At 54.1% G+C, this 24,384-nt stretch overlaps 1 protein-coding gene across 1 annotated transcript in view; it reads left to right on the top strand.

The window, feature by feature from the left end:
• Window positions 1-3,316: 3,316 nt before the first annotated feature.
• The window catches only part of LOC141998579 (uncharacterized), a 42,595-nt gene continuing 21,527 nt past the window's right edge, over window positions 3,317-24,384 (top strand). Inside the window, exons 1-5 of the mRNA XM_074971450.1 lie at window positions 3,317-3,457; window positions 3,953-4,079; window positions 5,082-5,195; window positions 5,515-6,523; window positions 23,320-24,240. Coding sequence (XP_074827551.1) covers window positions 3,317-3,457; window positions 3,953-4,079; window positions 5,082-5,195; window positions 5,515-6,523; window positions 23,320-24,240 — 2,312 coding nt within the window. The remainder of the gene's footprint in view (window positions 3,458-3,952; window positions 4,080-5,081; window positions 5,196-5,514; window positions 6,524-23,319; window positions 24,241-24,384) is intronic.

Here is a 24,384-nt window from a genome sequence, read left to right as displayed (position 1 = left end):
ATTGAAGAGTTTTCTTATTTCTTTCTATATTGGATGTGGTGGTGATGGCAGTTAAAGCAGGATAGGGCAATGGATGATTTTGAATTTGTAATAATAAAAATTATAATTAACATTTTAATGCATTTTTATATGAAATCGGACTGAAATATCATCTATCTCTCGTGTACAAATCTATTCTGAAAATTTCGTGTCTCTATTTTATCTGATCTCAGAAACATTGGTTGGACAGATGGACGGACGAACAAACCGAATAGTTTAAAAAAAACCAATGCTTAAAAACATTAAAGGGAAAAAAGGGGCAAAATGTTTCCCAGTTTACCAAAAGCTGATTGCATGGTTTGCCTAGGGCACCAGTTGCTGGCAGCTAGTCTAGGGCCGCTTCTGAAGAGGACACCCTGTGCTGGGTTTGCCTGATTCCCACCTGTCCTGCTGAGAGCCAGCTGGGCTGAGGTCCGGGGCAGGTAGGTGAGCAGCAGTGTCTGGAGAGACCCCAGTTTCAGGGGGCTGTTGGAGGAGGAGCTGAGCCAAGTGATTCATCTGGAGTAGGGGTGCCCCAATCTGCCCCTCCCCTGCTCTACTGCTCCTGCTCCCCCACCCCTTCCTCCCTGGAGCCCCTGGCCACTCTGGACTGGGAGCGCCTCCTGTCTGCTGTGTTTTTGAAGTCAGGGTGTCACCCCCCACCTGGGTACTGGTCTCCAATGAGCTGGGGTGACGGCACAGGGGGATCTGTGGGTACTGCAGCCTCCCTGGGTCTGGAGCTGCTGGCAGCTGCTTGTGTCTGAAGAGGCCTTCAGTATCCTAACTCTGACTGGTTTCTTAGAGAGACAGTGCACTCCTACACTCACTCAGGCACACACAGGCTGCCCCCGCAACACAACCCCGGGGCTCCCTGCCTCCAGGTTACTTCCCACCTGGGCTGTGCTATGAGGCAACAGCAGCTGTTGCTCTCCTGCCCTCTGGGGAAAGTGACCTGGAGGCAGGGAGCCCTGACGGGGCTCCTGACTCCCCCGCCTCACAGGGTGGAGGAGCAGCAGGTCAGCGAGCAGCGATGCCACCTGCCTTACGCATCCAGGGCAGTTTCCCCTCGTGGGGGCAGGAGGGGGATGCGGGGTTAGGGTGAGGGGAGATGCAGAGTGCAGGGGTTAGGGGTGCAGGAGGGGAATGCAGGGACTGGGGTGAGGGGCATGCACAGTGGAGGGGTTAGGAGTGCAGGAGGGGTACAGGCGTTGGGGTGGAGGGGGAAAAGTGCAGAGGTTAGCAGTACAGGAGAGGGGAGGGCTTGAGGTGAAGGGGGCATGCACAGAGCAGGGGTTGGGGTGAAGGGGGCAGGGTACAGGGTTTAGGGGTTCAGGAGGGAGCAGGTGCAGGAGGATCAGGGGTTGGGGTGAAGGGGACATGGACCATTGCCCTTCACCAGGGGTTGGGGGTACAGGAGGGGGCAGGGGTTAGTGGGGAGCCAATGGAGGGCACCAAATGCAAGGTTGCCAGGGTGTCATTTTCCGGAGTGCAAGGCGGTGGGTTCATCGCTAGGACCCAGGAGCGGCTGGGGGGCGGCTCTGGGGGGAGCGATCGCGGGGCTCAGGCCCTGCCCAGGAAGTGACTCGCAGCCGCTGCGGGGACTCTGGCTCCCAGGCTCCCGGCGAGATCCCCGAGCCCCGGCGGCTGGCGCTGGGAGCCCGGAGCCCGGGCTGCAGCCGGGAGAGGGGGAAGCTCCAGCCGGGCCCTTCCCGCTGCTCCCCGGGAGCCTCTCCCAGGGCAGAGCCCCCAGCCCGGCCAGGGCCCCTTCCAGGCCCGGCCCCTACCCCGGGGGGCCCCGCTCGGAGGGAAGGTAAGAGAGGACCCCCCCCACCGGGCTGCAGGGGGAGGGTTTGGCCCCAGGCTGCTCCCAGCGGAGCTGGCTGCGATTCCCTGCCCCGGGCCCAGGAAAGCTGCCGCAGCTCCCGGTGTGTGCGGGGCAGGAGGAGCCCGGGACAGAGACACGTGGGGAGCAGAGCGAGGTGAGAGCCGGGGCGCTGAGCCAGCTGCAGTGATTTAAAAAAAGGGGGGGGGGGAGTTAGAGGGGCGTTTTCCTGCCCCCCTTCCCAGGATATTAGCTCCCATTTCCCAGGGCCGTGTCCTTAAAGGCCCAGTGCATTGCAGAGCCGGAGCACAGGGCTGCTCTCCCCCCTATATAACATATGTTACTGAGCGGCTAAGGAGACTTGATCCACTGAAATATTTAGAGACACACACACACACCCCACGCGCGCACACACAAATATCATTGTCACACCTGCTTTGAGTGTTTAAAAGAGTCTCGTTCTCAGTTCCTGTGTCTGCGTAAAGCCGCCCAGCGCTTCATCCGTGTGTCAGAGACACTGTCCCTGTTCCCCTGAGTGTCACTCCTCTTGGAATCCAGTCTGGGCAGTTTCACTCCTTTACATTAGTTCCTTCTGAAAATATTCTTTTTATTACTCTGAGCTCTTCATCCTACACTTCATTAGCATTCTGTGGAGGGACGTCATTGTGCCATGGAATTCCTATTTTTAATGGCAAATAATCATGGGAAATATGAATAGTTGCGAGGAGCTTCAGCAATCACATCTCACGGTGACACCGTAACTGTTCCTGTTTCTATTGTAATTGTAATTTGAGGGCAGTGCTGACTGATTTCATAGCCTGGCCTCAAAACTTATGACATGAGTGAAGTGAGCTTAATATGTGTTTGTTACACCTGCCAGACTGTGCCTCACACCTTTGTGAGCATCGCAGTCACAGACACACCGACATGACCATCCCCATGTACGACAGGGTAACAGACAATGCTGTCTGTCCAAGTTACATTTCCCTGGCAGAGCCTACTTACAGTAAGGCAAATATCCACAAGCAACCCCCTCCCTTCCCACGCACACACTGCTCCCAGCTTCCAATGGATTTATTAAAAAAAGAGAGACACTCATGATCTTTGGGGCTCTGATTCCTGAGTGTTAAGGGGTTGCCCTGGGTCTTGGTCTGATTTCCATGCAGGATTCAGATCTCAGCTACACCAGAGTCAGACCAGAGTCACTGCTGGTTCTGGCATGGGGGAAGTGCAGATGGGCCAATGGGATCAGCCTCTATCTGCCTGTCTGTGGGGGCTGACAGAGGAGTCCGGGGCAGCTCATTCTTCAGGTGTTGCCACCAGAGGGCTCAGACTATTGCTAAGGGGGAGGGGTTTACACTGCAATGGGGGGCAATCCCCCAAAGTGGCCCCTTTGATTCTGCTCTTTTTCGAATATTTGGCTCAGAGATGCCAAGGGGGGATGTCTAAAGAGCCTGGGGGGAATCGGGGTGTGACATGGACTCCAGCACCTTCCATAACCTCCCCCATCGCCCCTCTCGCCCCGACAGGCTGAGGAATCACATCCACATTTTGCTCGAGATCGTCCCGTCTTCCAGGAGACACGGAAGGGAAATGTCTGTGATGGAGCCAGCTCAGGTAGGGGATTTTCAGGGAGCTGCTGGATGGGGGGATGGAGAGGCAGGGAGGAGACAGGGTGTGAGAAACCTGCTGATTTTCTGAGTAGGACCATTGGGGGCGGGAGAGAGGGACATTCCTCCATTTCGAAAACAGGACACAACCCCCCTGCACAGGACTGGAGCCTGAACCCACTGGGCAGAGGCTGCTGTGAAATACGAAGGGAAGCTGTCAAGATTCCTGTCCCCGTCCCCAGCTCAGAGCTCTGCTTCCCGTCTCAGCCTGTGGATGGCAGGTGTGTGGGAAATGAGAAGACCCTGCCCTGCTCCGTGTTCTGGGGGGGACAAGGAGCTCTCACCTTCTCCCCAACCCCTGAAACCTCAAGCCTCCTGGCTGCTCTGAACAGTAGGGGTCGGATTTTGCTACTTTGAATATTCAAGTTCTTTTCCTTTCCTGTGACTAGTGGGATTGTGGCTGGGGCAGCAGGTGCTGAGTGCGGGACTCTTGTTGTTTCAGATGCCGGTGACCTTCGAGGAGGTGGCTGTGTATTTCACCCAGGGGCAGGGGGCTCTGCTGGACCCCGCTCAGAGAGCCCTCTACAGGGACGTCATGCAGGAGAACTATGAGACAGTGACCTCGCTGGGTAAGGGATTCCCCTCCCCTCGGTTATTAGAAGCCGTGGGTCTGAGTGTTGGACTCTGGTCAGGTTCTTCCCTGGTCAGTTAGATCAGAGGCAAACGGGTTCCATAATGCACAGCTGCCGTGAGGGAGACTTGGATCTCCATACCCTTTCCAATGGGATACAGGTGTCAAAACCTAATGGACATGCGAGCTCATCCCCATCCCTCCAGGTTTCAAAGGGACAGAATTCATTCATTGTCCTGTCTGTATTGATTCCCAGTCAGACACAGAATCCCTATTCACCTCCCTTCTTGGAAATAGCTCCAGCCATGGGGAGGGCTCTGGGCTCTGCAGGTTTAGAAATAGGCAGAGGTTTAACGCCAGAGCTGGGTGTGCGTCAGCAAGTCCCCCAGAGAGCACAGATCCTGGGAACTGCTAATGAGGGTGTAAAAATTCCTGTCACCTCCCCAGACGCCTGCCTCCCCCAAGGCGGCTCAGAGACCGTGTTCCTATCCTCTTAGGTTCCATATTCCCACCCGCACAGCACAGGGACAGGTTCCGTTCACACAGTGCCCTTCGTGACAGACACTCCCCCAGTGCTCCATGCACCCTGTGCAAGGAGTTCGGTCACAGAGACCCCCTTGGGACTGTACCCGATGTGCTGAAATGACCACTGAGCCTGTTTTCCCTGCCAGCTTGGGCCCCCAGTACCCTCTCTTGTTGAACCAGACACACTAACCTGCTGCAGCACAGATTCAGAGTATCATTCATGACCCTCACTTAGCATAATCACAATAGGACCTTAGATTTGTACTTTATATTCCTAACTTTAAATATAAGAATGATACATATATACAAATAGGGAAACTATGTAGATAACAACTTTTCCCATGATACCTTACATGGGACCTTTTACATAAAGCATGTTCCAGTTATGTCATATTCATATTGATAAGCATATTTTCAGAAGGCATATGGAGCACTCCGTAACACCCTGATCTGGTCTAATTTCACCCCTGCGCAGGATTTCCCATTCCCAAACCTGAGCTGATTGCCCAGCTGGAACAAGGGGAAGAGCCATGGGTGCCCGATTTCCAGGCCTGCGAGGAAAGAGAGATCCCGAGGGGCGACCGCACAGGTGAGGGCTGACACACAAACCGTCTGGGGAATGAAGGAAAAAGTTTATAATCCCCAAATTGTGGTGTGAGTAAGTGTCCTCAATTCTTCCTCCTCTTCCCCAGGGCAGGGCTGTATTCAGCAGATATCGCTCACACCTTTCTACCCACCCTGGTAGCTGCAGGAGTTTCCTTTCCAGGTTTCCTTCCCTGTGAGTGTTTGGGTGAGAAGTGGAGGCAGAATCCAATTGTTCAGTCTTTGTGTTGGGTTTTTCCTTGGTGCTATTCCTCTTTCTCCCCAGCACAATAACTCCTGTCTGGATTGTCTCTGTCTCCCATCAGGTGCTGAGTGGGTGAGTGAGAATGAAGAGGAGAATCATGATATAGAAGTTCCTGGTAAAGTGGAATCACAGGAGACCTTTATGGGAAGTGCTGCATGGAATTTTTCCCAGTGCTTGGAGCAGGGAGAAGCCTTGGAAAATTGGCAGAGGTCAGAGAAGCTGCTGGAAAAGCACCCAGGGAAGAAAGTGGATGAATCTATTAACTGTGCGAGAGGAGACAAGAATCCCAGAGCACAGCAGACAAATCCCAAGGAAGAGACACCCTGGGACTGCCTGCAGTGTGGGAAAAGATTCATTCTGAGCTCACAGCTTGTAACACATCAGACAGTCCATACTGCAGAGAAACACCTTCAATGCTTGGACTGTGGGGAGAGCTTCAGTAACCCCTTAGACCTAAATAACCATGGGAGATGCCACACGGAAGAGAAACCCTCTCAGTGCCTCAAGTGTGGGAAATGTTTCATTTGCAAGTCAGAACTAATTACACATCAGAGAATCCACACACGAGAGAGACCTCACAAGTGTGTGGACTGTGGGAAAAGTTTCATAAAAAGGTCAGACCTTGTTAAACATCAGAGAATCCACACAGGAGAGAGACCCTATAAGTGCTTAGACTGTGCAAAAAGTTTCATACAGAGCTCAGCCCTTGTTAAACATCAGAGAATCCACACAGGAGAGAAACCTCACAAATGTGTGGACTGTGGGAAAAGTTTCAAACAGAGGTCAGATCTTTTTAAACATCAGTCAATCCACACAGGGGAGAGACCCTACAAGTGCTTAGACTGTGGGAAAAATTTCGTACGGAGGTCAGACCTAATTAAACATCAGGCAATCTACACAGGAGAGAGACCCCATAAGTGTTTGGAATGTGGAAAATGTTTCTCACACAGATCTCATCTTATACCACATCAGAGAATCCTCACTGGAGAGAGACCCCATAAGTGCTTAGACTGTGGGAAAAGTTTCACACGGAGATCACACCTCACTAAACATGGGAGAATCCACACAGGATCTAAACTTCTGTGACACATGGCCAGAAAGGGTTAAGCAACTTGCAGGCTAATTGACCCAGATTCAACCTTTAGACACATTTTAGAAATGTGTATAAATGGAAATTAGGGCCATTCCACATTAGATAAGCTAGAGCTTTGAAATGTAAACTTTTATGGTTAAAGAACTGGAAGAAGATAGTACTAGTCTATGTTTACTTACATCTTGTTAGAGGTTAACAGTGTAACCAAAGGGGTCCTGTCTGGGGCTGTATTTTGTTAAATCTGAGATGGAAAGGAAATATTAACATATAGATAAAACTTGGGTGTAATAATGTCATTGTCTACATGTCTCTGTAAAGTTTGTGGTAAACTGTCTAATAACTGCTTTATGGATGTTTACCATATGGCAATGGGTGTAACAGAAGCCAGACACACAGATGTTGCAATGGGATGGGTTGATCGCTAGGACCCAGGAGCGGCTGGGGGGCGGCTCTGGGGGGAGCGATCGCGGGGCCCAGGCCCGGCCGCAGGAAGTGACTCGCAGCCGCTGCGGGGACTTTGGCTCCCAGGCTCCCGGCGAGATCCCCGAGCCCCGGCGGCTGGTGCTGGGAGCCCGGAGCTCGGGCTGCAGCCGGGAGAGGGGAACCTTCAGCCGGGCCCTGCCCGCTGCTCCCCGGGAGCCTCTCCCAGGGCAGAGCACCCAGCCTGGCCAGGGGCCCTTCCCGGCCCAGCCCATGCCCTGGGGGGGCCCCGCTCAGAGGGAAGGAAAGAGAGACCTGCCCCCCCCATCACCCCCGGGCTGCTCCCAACGGAGCTGGCTGCAATTCCCTGTCCGGGGCCCAGGAAAGCTGCCGTCAGCTCCTGGTGTGTGCGGGATGGGGGGCAGAGCGGGGACTGGGACAGTCACACAAGGCGGGGAGAGAGGGGGAACCGGGAGGTGGTGAAGGGGGTGGGGATTGTGTGGGTAACGGGGATGCATTAGGGGATAGAAGGTGGGTGATGGGATGGTGGGCAGGGAGGTTGGGGCGATGCAGGGGGATCGGGGTGGGAGGAAGGATTGTGGGGCTGAGAGGAACGAGGCTGAAATAGAGGGAAGATGTGAGTCAGGGGCACTGCGAGGGAAAGGAGGGGAGGCCGTGGGGAGACTGGTGCGGGAGGAGAGAACGGAGTGGGTGGGGAGAGACACAAGGCAGCTCACCCGCCCTATGGCATAAGGGAGCGTTTGAATAGGGACTGGGAGTGGCTGGCTCACTACAAAAGCAACTTTCCCTCTCCTGGAATTGACCCCTCCTCATCAGTTATTGAGAGTGGACCACATCCACCCTGACTGAACTGGCCTGTCAACACTGGTTCTCCACTTGTGAGGTAACTCCCTTCTCTTCATGTGTCAGTATATTTATGCCTGCATCTGTAATTTGCACTCCATGCATCTGAAGAAGTGGGTTTTTTACCCACGAAAGATTATGCCCAAATAAATCTCTTAGTCTTTAAGGTGCCACCGGACTCCTTGTTGTTTTCCTGATTTTGAGTCTTAAAGGATTCTCTGAGATTTCACTTTATGGATGTGAAAGTGTTTTATAGCCCTCCCTGGACTGTGGGTTTTTCTCTGTTCGTGAAGTCTGTTTGGTCACAAATATTGATATCAGATCAGTTTGACTGGGTGTAGCCCAGATTTATTGAGGACTTCACAAGAATAGTCCTTTTTTAGATTTTATTTTAATCTTTATCTAACCCTTTGTCATGAGATTTTTTATTTTTTTATTTTTTTTTGGTGGGGTTTGAACAATGACAGTGATCAGTATCTCTCAGCACAATCGCTGAGGGTGCAAACTGGATCGAGACTCTGAGGGGCAGAGACTGAAATGGGGAATGAAGTTACTTCCTGCTCCCTGCAGAGAAGTGAGATACATTGGGAGGGGGACAAGGTGGGGGGAACGGAGCTGGGAAACTGCTGGGTTTGCTCCTCAGAGCCAAGCGGCTGAGACTGAGGTATTGTCAACACGCTGTGCCAGAACCAGAGCGCGACTAGATGGGGCCCGTGAGTGTCGTGTGAAGCTGCCCCTGAAATCTAAAGGACCAAAGAAGGACAGGGGACGTGGGCAGCATTTCCATATTGCTGAGATGCCGAGGTTGGGCACAGGGAAGAAGGGAGCTGGGGATGTCAATACACCTGGGCAGCCTTGAAGCCAGGCTGACCCCCATCCCTGTGGCCAGAGAAAGATGAGGAACCTGACAGCCCACCTGGTCTCCGCCTCCCCCTCACCACTGTGTCCTGTGTTGGGATGACAGAGATTTTCTTTGCCCCACTCACCCCACACTGCATCCCTCTTGCTACTAACCCCCTGTGCCCTATGTTCACCATTGGCGTATGGTTCTGATATATTGTGTACAATGTAGGCCTGGTGAGGGATTGTTGGAAAACTCATGATTTCTTGACTATTATGCCATTGAGATGCAAGGAACACCACTGCATGTAGAATGGTGAGATTTTACTGTATGTTTGTTACTAGGGTGACCATATTCCAGGTGCCCAAAAAGAGCACACTGATGATGGGTGGCAGCTGTGGTGTAGGGGATGGGGATCTGGGGGTAGAGTTAGGGGTGTTGGAGGGGGTGCAGTGGGGGTACTCATGAGGTGAGGGCAGTGTCAGTCGTTGTCACAGTGGCAGGGGGCTGGCACAAAGCCGTCAGTGAGCGCCTACTGGCGGGATCCCCTGCCCGGGGCTGGAAGCCAGGGCCTGGGTGGGCAGGAGCCGGCAGCAATCAGCTGCAGATGCAGGGGAATGGACCAGTCAGAAAGCTGAACAGTCAGGACTGTTTCTGAGCTGCAGCGCCTCTGCTCTGCAAAACCCCTGGACGTTTTCTGCGATTGGAAAACCCCACTCGGCAGGCTCAAAAGTGAGGCTCAGTCCAGGAAAGCCCGGATATATGGTAACCCTATTTGTTACTGAAATATGTTGTAGTTCTGGGGAACACCCACAGAGTAGCTCCTCAGAGACGACAAAGGACCGACTGTCGGTGTTAAAACTATTATCTGGCCGTCCAATAGGAAGAAGGGGGTAAATGGAATTTTCCGTTCATCTGTAGGACAGTTTGGAGCTCACGTATGCCAGATCTGATAGTGTCTCATCAGATCTACTGACTGGATACTTAAAGTCTAGTTACTGCGGGCGGGGAGGCACTGGGTCATCACCCTCACCAGCCCCTACTCAGCCGCGGCTGCCTCCTACCTGCATTGAGTGGCAGCAGCTCCCAGCCCCAGCTCCACAGGCAAGTCCCCCTTAACCAGGCGTGGACGGGGGTAGAGCCTCGGGGGAAGAGGTGAGGCAGGCGTGGGGCCTCAGGGGAAGAGGCGGGGCAGGTGTGGGGCCTTGTCGGGAAGAGGCAGGGCAGGGGAGATTCTGACACTCCTGCTGGAGTATCTAGTTCTTCAAAATTACCAAGTTGGCAACCCAAGTCACTGGCTGAGAGGCTGTGAAAAATATTATCACTTTTCACAGGAGCAGACTTACTAGGTAAAAATGAATAAATTACCATGATTTTGATTTGACTATGGGTAAGGTGACTGTCGGCCCCGTACTCAAACTTTGTTTGGGGGGGGGGAAGAGGTGCTTTGGTTGGCCCTCTCCTGGTACCAAAAGACTGGAAAGGCCAATGAGAAATAAAGACCCTAAGAGTAGTCCCCAGGGCCAATGGGGAGAGGCCAAGACTCTAGGTCAGCCTCGTTGACAGGGCAGGCAGGCCAATGAAGGAGTCAGGAGCCCGTCCTCTGTGTGAGCTGGAGCTGCCTGCCAGAGAAGGGCAGAGCTAAGGGGAGAGCAGGAGCCTGAGCTGGGGTGGAGGCAGAGCAGGAGCAGCAGCGCTGAGGCAGAAGGAAGCTGGAGCTGGACCAGTCTGGAGCCGGATGTGGTGAGCAGCTGGGCAGTGCGCAGGTGCGGGGGACCCTGAGCAGATGCCCCAGCACAGAGAGATGCCCCCAGAAAAAGGGCCTTGCAGGCCAGACTGGAAGGGGGATCGTAACCCCGACAGGAGGGGCCTGACACTGGGAAGAAGGGTCCTGCCACCTAGAGCCTGAAGGCACGTGTCCACTGTCAGAGCAAATGTTGGACCCATCGCATCCCTGCAGCACAGACAGGGCCCGAGGAGGAGGCCTGGGCCATGTGAGGATCAGACTGTGATCTGCCCTGACATTGCAGAGAAGCTGTTTGTGGCTTCCCCATGCTCAGAGCGGGGTGAAGTGTTTTCCTTCCGCCTTTCCACATTTTTGTCCTTAATTTTTTAATTACTTGCTGTTTACTAAATTGTATTTGTTCTGAACTCTACGCAATGCTGAGTGGTGACATCCGGGAAGCGTCTGGAGTGAAGAGAGCACCCCAGAATGGGGATACAACACCCTAGCCTCTCTCCTGAGTGATCACAACAAGATTGGGGGTCAAGCCCCCTCAGGAACCCTGGATCCAGCGTCGTCAGTGTTTCAGGAACTAGAGTGGAAGGGGAGCCCTCGAGGTCGGGCAGGCTCTGAGTGAAGGGAGTGGGAGCGAGGACTCAGATCCTTCTGCTATTCAATACCATCAGGGTGGTGTATAAGCCAGGAATGTTCCCCGCAAGGGCGGAACCAGGGCCGGATTAACCTTTTGTGGGCCCGGCGTCAAGCATATTTGTGGGCCCCCATGGACGCAGTGGAGCCTGGCGTGGGGAGGTCAGTCTCTGGAGCGAGGGGTCAGCCAGGGGCAGTGGGGCATGGCATGGCAGGGGCGGCCCTGCTCCTACCAGTGCGAGGGCACTATTTACAAACCGGCAGTTGCCAAATGCACAGTGGCCTGCCCTTCCCCTCGCAGCAACACCATGCAGCCCCCCCCGCCCAACACACACCCCCCCCCCCGACTCCCTATGGCCAGAGGCTCCCCGGACCCACTATGCCCAGTGCTTCCCCAGCCCCACCCACAAATGCACACCACTCCTCCCCCAGCCCCACCACAACTGCCCAGCACCCCCTACAGAACCCCCACTCCCTAGTGCCCCAACACCCACAGATCCTCCCCACCCCTTCCCAGGCCAGCATCCCCCCATACTCCCCACAGACCCACTCCCCCAAGCCCTGCCTCCTGGCCGCACTCGCCGGCCTTGCTGGGAGGTGACTGTGTCTGCTGGGCTGAGCCGGCAGCGCAGCCAGGGCTGGTCGCAGGGCCTGGAATCACTCTGGCCCCTCGGGAGTGACACGATCAGCCAGGCCAGGACCTGCCCCGCCCGACTGGGCTCCTCCAAGACGCTCTTGCCTGGACCGGCCCAGCCAAGCCCTCTGCACTGTCACCCCCCACACACATACACACATCTGGCTGAAGCTGGCCAGGCTTCTGCACCAGTCCCAGGCAGCTCAGCTCCAGGGGGAACAGGGGGGGCCCCACAAGTGGTGGGAAGCAGAGACTGCCCGGAGCTGGAGGTGCACTGGGGTCCAGCCGGGGGGCGGGGAGGAGTAGGAGGTGGGGCCAGGGAGTGGAGAGGAGTTCTCAGCCAGCCGGCAGGTAGGCCAAGAGGAGCAAATGGTGGGCTGGGGGGGGGAACCAGCAGGGTCTCAGAGCGCAGTGCAAACAGAGCAGCCCAGGGCCGCTTCTCAGCATGGGCCCAGTGTAAACCCGGCTCTGGGGGGACCCTTCCCCCACTTACCTCTCTGCATACTTATTGGTTTCTCCTACAGTTAATTAAGTATTTTAGGAAAAAGTGTCACTCTGAGGCCACCAAAAATTTGGTCGTGAGAACCCCTGGGCTAGATGCTCATGACGGACCCTTCTGACCTTAAAGTCTGTGAGTCTAAGATGCTGCAGCGCGGTGGGTTTATCGCTAGGACCCAGGAGCAGCTGGGGGGCGGCTCTGGGGGGAGCGATCGCGGGGCTCAGGCCCGGCCGCAGGAAGTGACTCGCAGCCGCTGCGGGGACTCTGGCTCCCAGGCTCCCGGCGAGATCCCCGAGCCCCGGCGGCTGGTGCTGGGAGCCCGGAGCCCGGGCTGCAGCCGGGAGAGGGGAACCTCCAGCCGGGCCCTTCCCGCTGCTCCCCGGGAGCCTCTCCCAGGGCAGAGCCCCCAGCCCGGCCAGGGCCCCTTCCCGGCCCGGCCCCTGCCCCGGGGGGGCCCCGCTCGGAGGGAAGGTAAGAGAGACCCGCCCCCCCGGCCCCGTCACCCCCGGGCTGCAGGGGGCGGGTTTGGCCCCAGGCTGCTCCCCGCGGAGCTGGCTGCGATTCCCTGCCCCGGGCCCGGGAAAGCTGCCGCAGCTCCCGGTGTGTGCGGGGCGCGGGGGGCAGAGGGGGGTGAGAGCCGGGGCACAGGCCCTGCCAGGCCGGAGAGGAAAACCCAAGAATAGTGAGCGGCAGAGCGGATAAAAGTTCCCCCAGGTGGGCTGAGCCAGCTGCAGTGATTTAAAAAAAAAAAAAAAACGAGGGGAGGGAAATTAGAGGGGCGTTTTCCTGCCCCCCTTCCCAGGATATTAGCTCCCATTTCCCAGGGCCGTGTCCTTAAAGGCCCAGTGCATCGCAGAGCCTGGACAGGGCTGCTCTCCCCCCTATATAAGATGTTACTGAGCTGCTAAAGGAGACTTGATCCATTGAAATATTTAGAGAGACACACACACACCCCACGCGCACACACAGAAATATCATTGTCACACCTGCTTTGAGTGTTTAAAAGAATCCCAGTCTCAGTTCCTGTGTCTGCGTAAAGCTGCCCAGCGCTTCATCCGTGTGTCCTAGCCCCTGTCCCTGTTCCCCCAAGTTTGACTCCTCTTGGAATCCAGTCTGGGCAGTTTCAGTTCTTTACATTAGTTCCTTCTGAAATTATTCTTTTTATTACTCTGAGCTTTTCATCTTCAACTTCATTAGCATTCTGTGGAGGGACGTCATTGTGCCATGGAATTCCTATTTTTAATGGCAAATAATAATGGGAATATGAATAGTTGCGAGGAGCTTCAGCAATCACATCTCACGGTGACACCGTAACTGTTCCTGTTTCTATTGTAATTGTTGTAATTTGAGGGCAGTGCTGACTGATGTCATAGCCTGGTCTCAAAACTCATCACATGAGTGAAGTGAGCTTAATATGTGTGTGTTACACCTGCCAGACTGTGCCTCACACCTTTGTGAGCATCGCAGTCACAGACACACCGACATGACCATCCCCATGTACGACAGGGTAACAGACAATGCTGTCTGTCCAAGTTACATTTCCCTGGCAGAGCCTACTTACAGTAAGGCAAATATCCACAGGCAACCCCCTCCCTTCCCACGCACACACTGCTCCCAGCTTCCATTGGATTTATTAAAAAAAGAGAGACACTCATGATCTTTGGGGCTCTGATTCCTGAGTGTTAAGGGGTTGCCCTGGGTCTTGATCTGATTTCTATGCAGGATTCAAATCTCAGCCACACCACACTGGTGTCAGACCAGAGTCACTGCTGGCTCTGACAGGGGGTGAAAGCAGATGGGCCAATGCTGTTACTGGGAGGGTCTAAAGAGCCTGGGGGGAATCGGGGTGTGACATGGACTCCAGCCCCTTCTGTAACCTCCCGCATTGCCCCTCTTGCCCCAACAGGCTGAGGAATCACGTCCACATTTCGCTCCAGATCGTCCCGTCTTCCAGGAGACACGGAAGGGAAATGGCTGTGATGGAGCCAGCTCAGGTAGGGGATTTTCAGGAAGCTGCTGGACGGCGGGAGGGAGAGGCAGGGAGGAGACAGGGTGTGAGAAACCTGCTGATTTTCTGAGTAGGACCATTGGCGGCAGTGGGGGAGAGGGACATTCACCCATTTTGAAAACAGGACACAACCCCCCTGCCCAGGGCTGGAGCCTGAACCCATTGGGCAGAGGCTGCTGTGAAATACGAAGGGAAGCTGTCAGGATTCCTGTCCCCGTTCCCGGCTCAGAGCTCTGCTTCCCATCTCAGCCTGTGGCTGGAAGGCGTGTGGGAAATGAGAAGACATCTGCTGTCACGAAGTTTGGGGGAAATAGGGCCCTGCACCTCCCACTTCCTGCGATTCACCGTGACTCTCATCCAGCCAGTAAAACAGATGTTTTTTTAAACTACAGGAGCACAGTCCAAATGGAGCATATAGCTACAGGCCCTTCTTGGTGGGTAGGGAGCCAGACCCGGTTCTGGCCTCCCTCCATTTCCCCAGCCAGCTCCAAACTGAAAAAACCCCTCCAGCAGTCTCCTCCAGCCACAGCCCCTGGCTCCTCCTCCAGCCTTTGTCCAGTTTCCTGGGCAGAAGGTGTCACCTGGCCCCAACCCCCTCCTGGCTCAGGTTACATGCTCAGCTTTCATCCCTCAAGTGAAGTCACAGCCTGATATCCCGTCACCAAAGCGGACAGGACCTGCAAAACTCCCCTGCAACATCCCCAGGTCAATCCTCCCCACTCCCTACTCCGTCACATCTCCCCCCTTCAAGACTGAACTGAGCAAGATCACTGTGACCAGTGATCTGGGGAAGTTCAGACCCCCCTCTCCGGGGCAATGCATCCGCTATCATGTTGGCCCTCTCCTTCACATGGACCACGTCCATATCGTAATCCTGCAGGAGCAGGCCCAAGCTCAGGAGCTTGGCTTTGGCTTCTTTCATCTGGAGTAGCCAGGTCAGGGGGGAGTGGTCGGTGTACACGGTGAAGTGTCGCCCAAAGAGATACGGCTGTAGTTTCTTAAGGGCCCACACCATAGCCAGGCATTCCTTCTCTATGGCCGTGTAGTTCTGATCCCGGAGTAACAACTGCTTGCTCAAGAATACGATGGGATGTCTCTCCCGCCTTTCATCAACCTTCATTAACACCGCACCCAGCCCTGTGTCTGAGGCTTCGGGGAACACCATAAAGGGTTTCTCAAGGTCTGGGTTTACCAGAACTGAGCCACTGACCAGAGCCTCCTTCAGCACAGAGAGAGCCCTCTGGCACTGCTCGATCCAGACCACCTCGTCTGGCTTCCCCTTCTTGCACAGCTCAGTGATGGGGGCGACTATGGAGGTAAAGTGCAGCACAAATCTTCGATAGTCCCCTGCCATCCCAATAAAGGCCTGGACCTGCTTTTTGATCTGGGGAGCGGGCCAGTCTCTGTTCACCTCCACCTTGGCTGGTTCTGGCTTTAGGCAGCTGCTCCCCACTTGGTGGCCCAGGTAAGATACTTTAGCCATCCCCACCTGGTGGCCCAGGTAAGATACTTTAGCCATCCCCACCTTGCACTTCTCAGCTTTTATGGTCAGCCCAGCCTCCTGGAGTCTGCCCAGCACTTGTTTAACCTGGAACACATGGTCCTCCTAGGTCTGGCTAAAGACAGAAGTTATCAATGTACACCACAGCAAAACTTTCCATCCCCCCCAGTAGCTGATCCACCAGGTGCTGGAAGGTAGCCGGCGCCCCCTTGAGGCCAAAAGGCAAGGTCCGGAACTCATAGAGCCCCAGAGGGATGATAAAGGCCAATTTCAGCCGGGCATCTGCATCCAGTGGCACTTGCCAGTAGCCCTTTGTAAGATCCATGGTGGCAAGGTAGCGAGCTCCTCCCAGCTTGTCTAGGAACTCGTCAGGCCTGGGCAAGGGGTAGGCATCAGACACGGTGATGGCATTAAGTTTCTGATAGTCCACACAGAACTGGATCGACCCGTCCTTTTTGGGGACCAGCACCACCGGCGAGGCCCAAGGGCTGGAAGATGGCTGGATCTCTCCCAAAGCCAGATGTCACTGACCTCTCTTTCTAGGTCTTGAGCACTTTTCCCTGTGACTCGGAAGGGAGAGCATCTTATAGGTGGGTGTGATCCCGTCTGCACCCAGTGGACAGTCATATTAGTGAGTCCCGGCTGGTTGGAAAACAGCTGTCGGTACAGATGCAGCACCCCTCTGAGCTCAGCTTGCTGGGCAGGGGTTAGCCGATCAGAGAGGGGAATTGTTTCCAGGGAGGAGCCAGCTCCTGTCTCAGGGAATAGATCTACAAATGAGTCATCTCCCTGCTCCTCCCAATGTCCACACACGGCTAATACCACATTCCCCTGTCGTAGTATGGCTTCATCATATTAACAGGGTACACCCGGTGGCGGTCTGCCCAGTTAGACAGCTCCACCACATAATTTACCTCATTTAGTTGCTTGACAACCTTGAAAGGGCCTTCCCAGGCAGCCTGTAGTTTGTTTTTTCTCACGAGGATGAGAACCATCACCTGGTCTCCGGTGGCGTAGGCATGGGCCCACGCCATGTGGTCATACCAGACCTTCTATTTCCTCTGGGCTCTGGCCAGATTCTCCTTGGCCAGGCCCATGAGCTCAGCAAGTCTTTCTCGGAAGGTCAAGACATACTCCACCACTGATTCTCCATCGGGAGTGGCCTTCCCCTCCCATTCGTCTCATCAGGTCCAGGGGCCCCTTACCCTTCTTCCATACAACAGTTCAAAAGGCGAAAACCCGGTAGACTCTTGGGGCACTTCCCTGTATGCGAACAGCTGGTGAAGTAAGTACTTGTCCCAATCCTGCAGGTGCGGGTACATAGAGGTTTTCAGCATCATCTTTAGAGTTCCATTGAACCTCTCCACCAGCCCATTGGACTGGGGGTGATATGCTGAGGCCCAGCTGTGCTGGACCCCACATTTCTCCCACAAGCACCGGAGCAGGGCCGACATGAAGGTTGGATCCTTGATCTGTCAAGACTTCCTTGGGGAACCCCACTCGGCTGAAAATAGTCAGCAGCACATCTGCCATGGTGTCTGCTTCAGTGGAAGACAAGGCCACTGCCTCGGGGTAGCAGGTAGCGAAATCTACCACCACTAGAATATATTTCTTCCCCGACTGGGTCATCTTGCTGAGAGGCCTCACTAGGTCTACAGCCACCTTCTGGAAAGGCTCCTCTGTAATGGGCAAAGGTCTCAAAGCTGCTTTCCCTTTGTCCCGGGTCTTCTCCACCCTCTGACAGGGGCCACAGGATCTGCAATACTGTTGGACAGTACTAAAGACCCCAGGCCAGTAAAAGTTCGGTAGCAGCCTCTGCTGGGTATGCCGGATTCCCTGGTGTCCTGAGAGAGGGATGTCATGGGCCAGATACAGGAGCTTGCAGTGATACTTCTGGGGGACTACCAGCTGCCTCCGGATCCCCCATGACTCCACATCCCCTGGGGGAGCCCATTCTCAGTACAGGAACCCCGTCTCCCACAGCAACCTCTCTTGGCAACCTCTTCCCATGGTCTGTGCCATGCTGGGGCCAGCCAGGTACCTTAGCTTCTGCAAGGAGAGATCTTTCTGCAACTTGGCCTATAACTCAGCAGCTGGGAAAGGGACAGGGACCTGCTCCCTCTTGCAGGCTGGGTCTGAAACCGCCGCCCCTCTGAGCGTTGTCCCTGGGCACTCCCTCCCCACCAGGTAGGGTCCTGCGCCTCTGGTGAGGTACGCTCCCTGAGATCTGGGCGTAGTGCCCCTCACTGACTCTGGCTACAGGTCACGACTAGGGCATTCTGGGGGTTGCCCTGGCCAATCCTCTAGGTCGCTCCCCATCAACACCTCAGTGGGCAAATGATGGTGCACCCGTATGTCCTTGGGGCCTCCTTGGCCCCCCATCTCAGATGTACCCTCGCCATGGGCACCTTGAATGGGGTCCCGCCCACACCCATGACGGTCAGTAGGTAACGGGCACCACCTGATCTGGGGCCACCATCTTGGGCCGGGCCAGCGTCACCTCAGCGCCTGTGTCCCAGTATCCATTGACCTTCCTCCCATCCACCTCTAGGGGAACAAGGCACTCGCTCCGCAGGGACAGTCCCGCGCCCACCCTGTAAACTGAGAACCTTGAGTCCGGAGCATCCAGCCCCCAAGAGGAACTGGTCTGGAAAGCTCCCCCCTGAGCAGTTTGTAAGCTGCCAGCCCCCCCTGCCTAGGAAGCCTGTCCCTCCTCCAGCTGTGTCTCTACCCAGTTAACCCAGTGCGGGTTCGGTCTGCTCAGTGTGTCCTTGAGCTTGGGGCACTGGGTCCATATGTGGCCTCTCTGGCCACAGTGATAGCCATTCATGTTCCGTTGATCCCCTTGAGCCGGGCGGTTGGTCCTGACGCGGGATGTTCCCCTTGGGAGGGTCTTCTCCACATTCCCCCTTTGCGGAGTCCCAGGGTGACTCTTTCTCTCTCTGCATCATGGTGGGCCTATCCCTTTGGGACTCCTCCTGTCCACCCCCTGACTGGCGGTCCACGAACTTGTCAGCCAGCTGCCTTGCGCACCACAGGTCCTCTGGCTTTTTGTGCCCCAACCACCTCCTCCGGTCGGATGGGCAATGTTCATACAGTTGCTCCAGTACAATCAGTTTAACCAGGTGCTCCTTAGTCTGGGCCCCATCTGCCCACTTGTCGACATATCCCTCCATTCGGAGGATCAGTTCCAGATATGTGACCTCAGGGGTTTTACGCAGACTCTGGACCTTTTCCCAGTACACCTTGCGGAGCAGGGCCTTTTTGAACAGTTCATAGTCCCCTGCCTCCACCCCTTCCCTTCGGCTGTACATCCCCACGGCTTTGGGGTCCCGTAAGGGGGTGAGAAACCGGAGCCTGTCTGCAGGGTCAACCCCATGCAGCTCGCATGCCTTCTCAAAGGCAATCAGGAATTTGTCTATGTCCTCCCCTTCCTTACACTGGGACAGGATGCACTTATCAAAGCTCCACGCAGTCCTGGGTCCCCCCCTCACTCACCGCAGCCAGGGGCTCTCTGGTCCTCAGCCCGGCCAACTCCAGCTCATGCTGACGCTGTTTCTCCTCCTCCTCCAGTTCCTGCTGATGCTGCTTTTCACAATCCTCCTGCTCCTTTTCGTGATCCTCCTGCTCCTTCTCTCGATCTTCCAGCTCTTTCAGTTTGAACTCCCTCTCCCATTCCAGCCTCCTCAGCTCCAGCAACGGGGAGCTCTGCCGGGAGGGTCCCCTGCTGGCCGCAGGGGTCCAGGTGCCCTTGGTGTTTGCTGGCCTCCTTCCAGCCCCGCCCCTAGGCATAGGTAGGTGGGGGCCTCGGGATGCCCTTGGCAGCAGTCTGACCCCTCCCAGCCGGGACAGACCCCGGTGCTGGCCCTGCATCTGCGGGGCTGCTTCCCTCAGAGACAGGGATCGGCTCCTCTGAGCAATCTTCCTCCTCCAGCTGGGCAATCAGTTTTTCTTTGGTGAGCGTCCCAATGCGAAGCCCCCTCTGCTTGCATAGCTCGACCACGTCCTTCTTAAGGCGATGGTTATACATATTCCTGCTGGCCCCAAGTTACTTTAGTTACTGTGGACTCACAGGCCTGCTCTCAGCGCCCCACGGTTTCCAGGAGTCACTCCTAGTGTGCCAGCCCTTCTCCAGATCACCACCTCTCTCCCAGGGTCAAGCCGCAGACTCCTCCGCCCCTGGAACTGCTCGCTGCAGTCCCCAGGGAGACCCCGTTCCTACAACAGTCCTTGTCGCTGGTCACACACTCCCAAGGGTTAAAGGTAGCTTCTCCGCCCCCCGAAACTGCTTGCCTCTGAGCCTTCGGCACGCCTGCTCCTCGCAATGTTTTACGGCTCCCCAGTCACTTACTGCAGGAAGCGACGTCCACGGGGTGCAGTAGATCCCACCACTGCCACTAGTTGTCAAGAGGTTTGGGGGAGACAGGGCCCTGCACCCCCCACTTCCTGCGATTTACCATGCCTCTCAGCCAGCTAGAAAAACAGAAGGTTTATTAGACTACAGGGACACAGTCCAAAATGGAGCATGTAGGTACAGACAACAGGACCCCTCGACCAGGTCCATCTTTTGGGGTAGGAAGCCAGACCTGGTTCTGGCCTCCCCCCATTTCCCCAGCCAGCTCCAAACTGAAAAGCTCCCTCCCGCCGTCTCCTCCAGCCACACCCCCCGGCTCCTCCTCCAGCCTTTGTCCAGTTTCCTGGGCAGAAGGTGTCACCTGGCCCCAACCCCCTCCTGGCTCAGGTTACATGCTCAGCTTTCATCCCTCAAGTGAAGTCGCACCCTGATATCCCATCATCAATGTAGACAGTACCTGCAGAACTCCCATGCAACATCCCCAGGTCAATCCTCCCCACTCCGGAACAGCACAGGTGTGACGTGTGCTGCGGGGGGACAAGGAGCTCTCACCTTGTCCCCACCCCCTGAAGCCTCCTGGCTGCTCTGAACAGGGTGGGGGTGGGATTTTGCTACTCTGTCCCTCCCACAGCTTCACGTTTTTTTTTTCCTTTCCCATGAGTAGTGGGATTGTGGCTGGGGCAGCAGGTGCTGAGTGGGGGACTCTTGGTGTTTCAGATGCCGGTGACCTTCGAGGAGGTGGCTGTGTATTTCACCCAGGGGCAGGGGGCTCTGCTGGACCCTGCTCAGAGAGCCCTCTACAGGGACGTCATGCAGGAGAACTACGAGATGGTGACCTCGCTGGGTAAGGGATTCCCGTCCCCTTGGTTATTAGAAGCTGTGGGTCTGAGTGTCAGACTCTGGTCAGCTTCTTTCCTGGTCAGTTAGATCAGAGGCAAACGGGTTCCATAATGCACAGCTGCCGTGAGAGAGACTTGCATCTCTGTGCCCTCTCCAGTGGGATACAGGTGTCAAAACCTAATGGACATGCGAGCTCATCCCCATCCCTCCAGGTTTCAAAGGGACAGAATTCATTCATTGTCCTGTCTGTGTTGATTCCCAGTCAGACACAGAATCCCTGTTCACCTCCCTTCTTGGAAATAGCTCCAGCCATGGGGAGGGTTCTGGAGGTTTAGAAATAGGCAGAGGTTTAATGCCAGAGCTGGGTGTGTGTCAGCAAGTCCCCCAGAGAGCACAGACCTGGGAACTCCTAATGAGGATGTAAAAATTCCCATCATCTCCCCGGATGCCTCCCTCCCCCAAGGCGGCTCAGTGACCATGTTCCTGTCCTCTTAGGTTCCATATTCCCACCCGCACAGCACGGGGACAGGTTAAATTCACACAGCGCCCTTTGTGACAGACACTCCCCCCAATGCTCCATGCACCCTGTGTGAAGAGTTCAGTCAGAGAGACCCGTTTGGGACTGTACCCTGATGTGCTGAAATGACCACTGAGCCTGTTTTCCCTGCCAGCTTGGGCCCCCAGTACCCTCTCTTGTTGAGCCAGACATGCTAAGCAGCTGCAGAACAGATTCACGGTCCGGGCCATGCCCCCAAGCTGCAAATCTTAACTGAAAACAGCACAGGAAGATCCCTATCTCCAGCATTGAGATACCCAGCCCCAACAGGATCTAAATCCCAGATAAATCTGTCTTACTCTGTATAAAGGTTATATAGGGTAACTTCCTAGGTGTTCGCCCTCTTTATCCCTAAAAGAGAGATATGCACAAGCTGTTTGCCCCCACAGTAACAATTACTTACACTGGGTTTATTAATAAGCAAAAGTGATTTTATTAAGTATAAAAAGTAGTGGTTTTAAGTAATAACAGACAAAGCAAAAAAAGTCACTAAGCAAAATAAAACAAACATGCAAGGCTAAGCTTAATACACTAAGAAACTAGTGACAAGTAATAGTTTCTCAAACTCACAAAAGTTTCAATAAGCTTCTTTCACACACTAGATTTATTTCTAATCTGGACCCAATCCTTTCCTCTGTTCAGTATCTCTTAGTTCCAGCAGACGTCTTGGGTGATAAGCAGGGGTTTCCTCACCATGGCTAGCAGCACACTTATATAGATTTGGCAAAAGGATTTGTTCCAGCTTCATCCCCTCCCAGTTCCTTATGGAAAAGTCCATGATTTAAAATGTATTCCAGTATCAGGTGACGTGGTCCCATGCCTCTGTAAGACCCCAGTCTCCATTTTACATGGGCTGATCCTCACCCACACAGGAAGACTTACAGAAAAACAAAACCATTCTCAGCCCATTGTTCTGGAGAAATGGAGCAATCAAGTTCCTGAAGTATCATTCATGACCCTCACTTAGCATAATCACAATAGGACCTTAGATTTGTACTTTATATTCCTAACTTTAAATATAAGAATGACACATATATACAAATAGGAAAACCATATTCAGTAGGTTACAGTTTTTCCAATGACACCTTACATGGGACCTTTTGCATAAAGCATGTTCCAGTTATGTCATAATCATATTGATAAGCATAGTTTCAGAAAGCATATGGAGCACCCTGAAACACCTTGATTTGGTCTAATTTCACCCCTGCGCAGGATTTCCCATTCCCAAACCTGAGCTGATTGCCCAGCTGGAACAAGGGGAAGAGCCGTGGGTGCCCGATCTCCAGGCCTGCAAGGAAAGAGAGATCCCGAGAGGCGCCCACTCAGGTGAGGACTGATACAGAAATCATCCGGGGAATGAAGGAAAAAGTTGAGAATCCCAAAAATATGGAGTAAATAAGGGCCCTCAGTTCTTCCTCCTCTCACCCAGGGCAGGGTTGTAGTCAGCAGATATCGCTCATGCCATTCCACCCAGCCTCTTAGCTGCAGGAGTTTCCTTCCCTGTGAGTGTTTGGGTGAGAAGTGGAGGCAGAATCCAATTGCTCAGTCCTTGTGTTGGGTTTTTCCTTGGTGCTATTCCTCTTTCTCCCCAGCACAATGACTCCTGTCTGGATTGTCTCTGTCTCCCATCAGGTGCTGAGCGAGTGAGTGAGAATGAAGAGGAGAATCATGGTGCAGAAGTTCCTGGTAAAATGGAACCAAAGGAGACCTTTCTGGGAAGTGCTGCATGTAATTTTTCCCAGTGCTTGGAACAGGCAGATGCCTGGGGAAATTGTCACAGGTCAGAGAGGCTGCTGGAAAACCACTCAGGGAAGAAAGTGGATGAATCTATTAACTGTGGGAAAGAAGAAAAGGATCCCAGAGAGCAGCAGATAAATCCCAAGGAAGAGAAACCCTGGGACTGCCTGCAGTGTGGGAAAAGATTCATTCTGAGCTCACAGCTTGTAACACATCAGACAATCCATAATGGAGAGAAACCCTCTCAATGCTTGGACTGTGGGGAGAGCTTCAATAACCCCTTAGACCTTAATAACCATGGGAGACGCCACACAGAAGAGAAACCCCCTCAATGCCTTGAGTGCGGGAAATGTTTCATTTGGAAGTCAGAACTAATTACACATCAGAGAATCCACACACGAGAAAGACCCCATAAGTGTTTAGTCTGTGGGAAAAGTTTCATACAGAGGTCAGATCTTTTTAAACATCAGGCAATCCACACAGTAGAGAGACCTTTCAAGTGGTTAGACTGTGGGAAAAATTTCGTACGGAGCTCAGACCTCATTAAACATCAGGCAGTCCACACAGGAGAGAGACCTCATAAGTGTTTGGAATGTGGAAAATGTTTCACATACAGATCAAGTCTTATAGCACATCATAGGATCCACACAGGAGAGAGACTCCATAAGTGTTTAGTCTGTGGTAAAAGTTTCATATGGAGGTCAGGCCTTGTTAAACATCAGAGAATCCACACAGGAGAGAGACCTTACAAATGCATGGACTGTGGGAAAAGTTTCATACAGAGATCCGACCTTGATAAACATCAGAGAATCCACACAGGAGAAAGATCTCACAAGTGTGTGGACTGTGGGAAAAGTTTCAGAAGCACATCATCCCTTGTTTTACATCAGAGAATCCACACAGGAGAAAGCCACCATAAGTGCTTAGACTGTGGAAAAAGTTTAATTCGGAGGTCATCCCTTGTTAAACATCAGAGAATCCACACTGGAGCGCGACCCCATAAGTGCTTGGACTGTGGGAAAAGTTACACACAGAGATCACACCTCACTAAACATGGGAGAATCCACACGAGATCTAAACTTCTGTGACACATGGCCAGAAAGGGTTAAGCAACTTGCAAGCTAATTGACCCAGATTCAACCTTTAGACACATTAGAAATGTGTATAAATGGAAATTAGAGCCACTCCACATTAGATACGGTAGAGCTTTGAA

This window comes from Natator depressus, chromosome 14 (assembly GCF_965152275.1).
Source record: "Natator depressus isolate rNatDep1 chromosome 14, rNatDep2.hap1, whole genome shotgun sequence".
Lineage (NCBI taxonomy): Eukaryota > Metazoa > Chordata > Testudines > Cheloniidae > Natator > Natator depressus.
The sequence above is the reverse complement of the archived record's forward strand: the minus strand, read 5'-3'. Positions and strand labels throughout refer to the sequence as shown.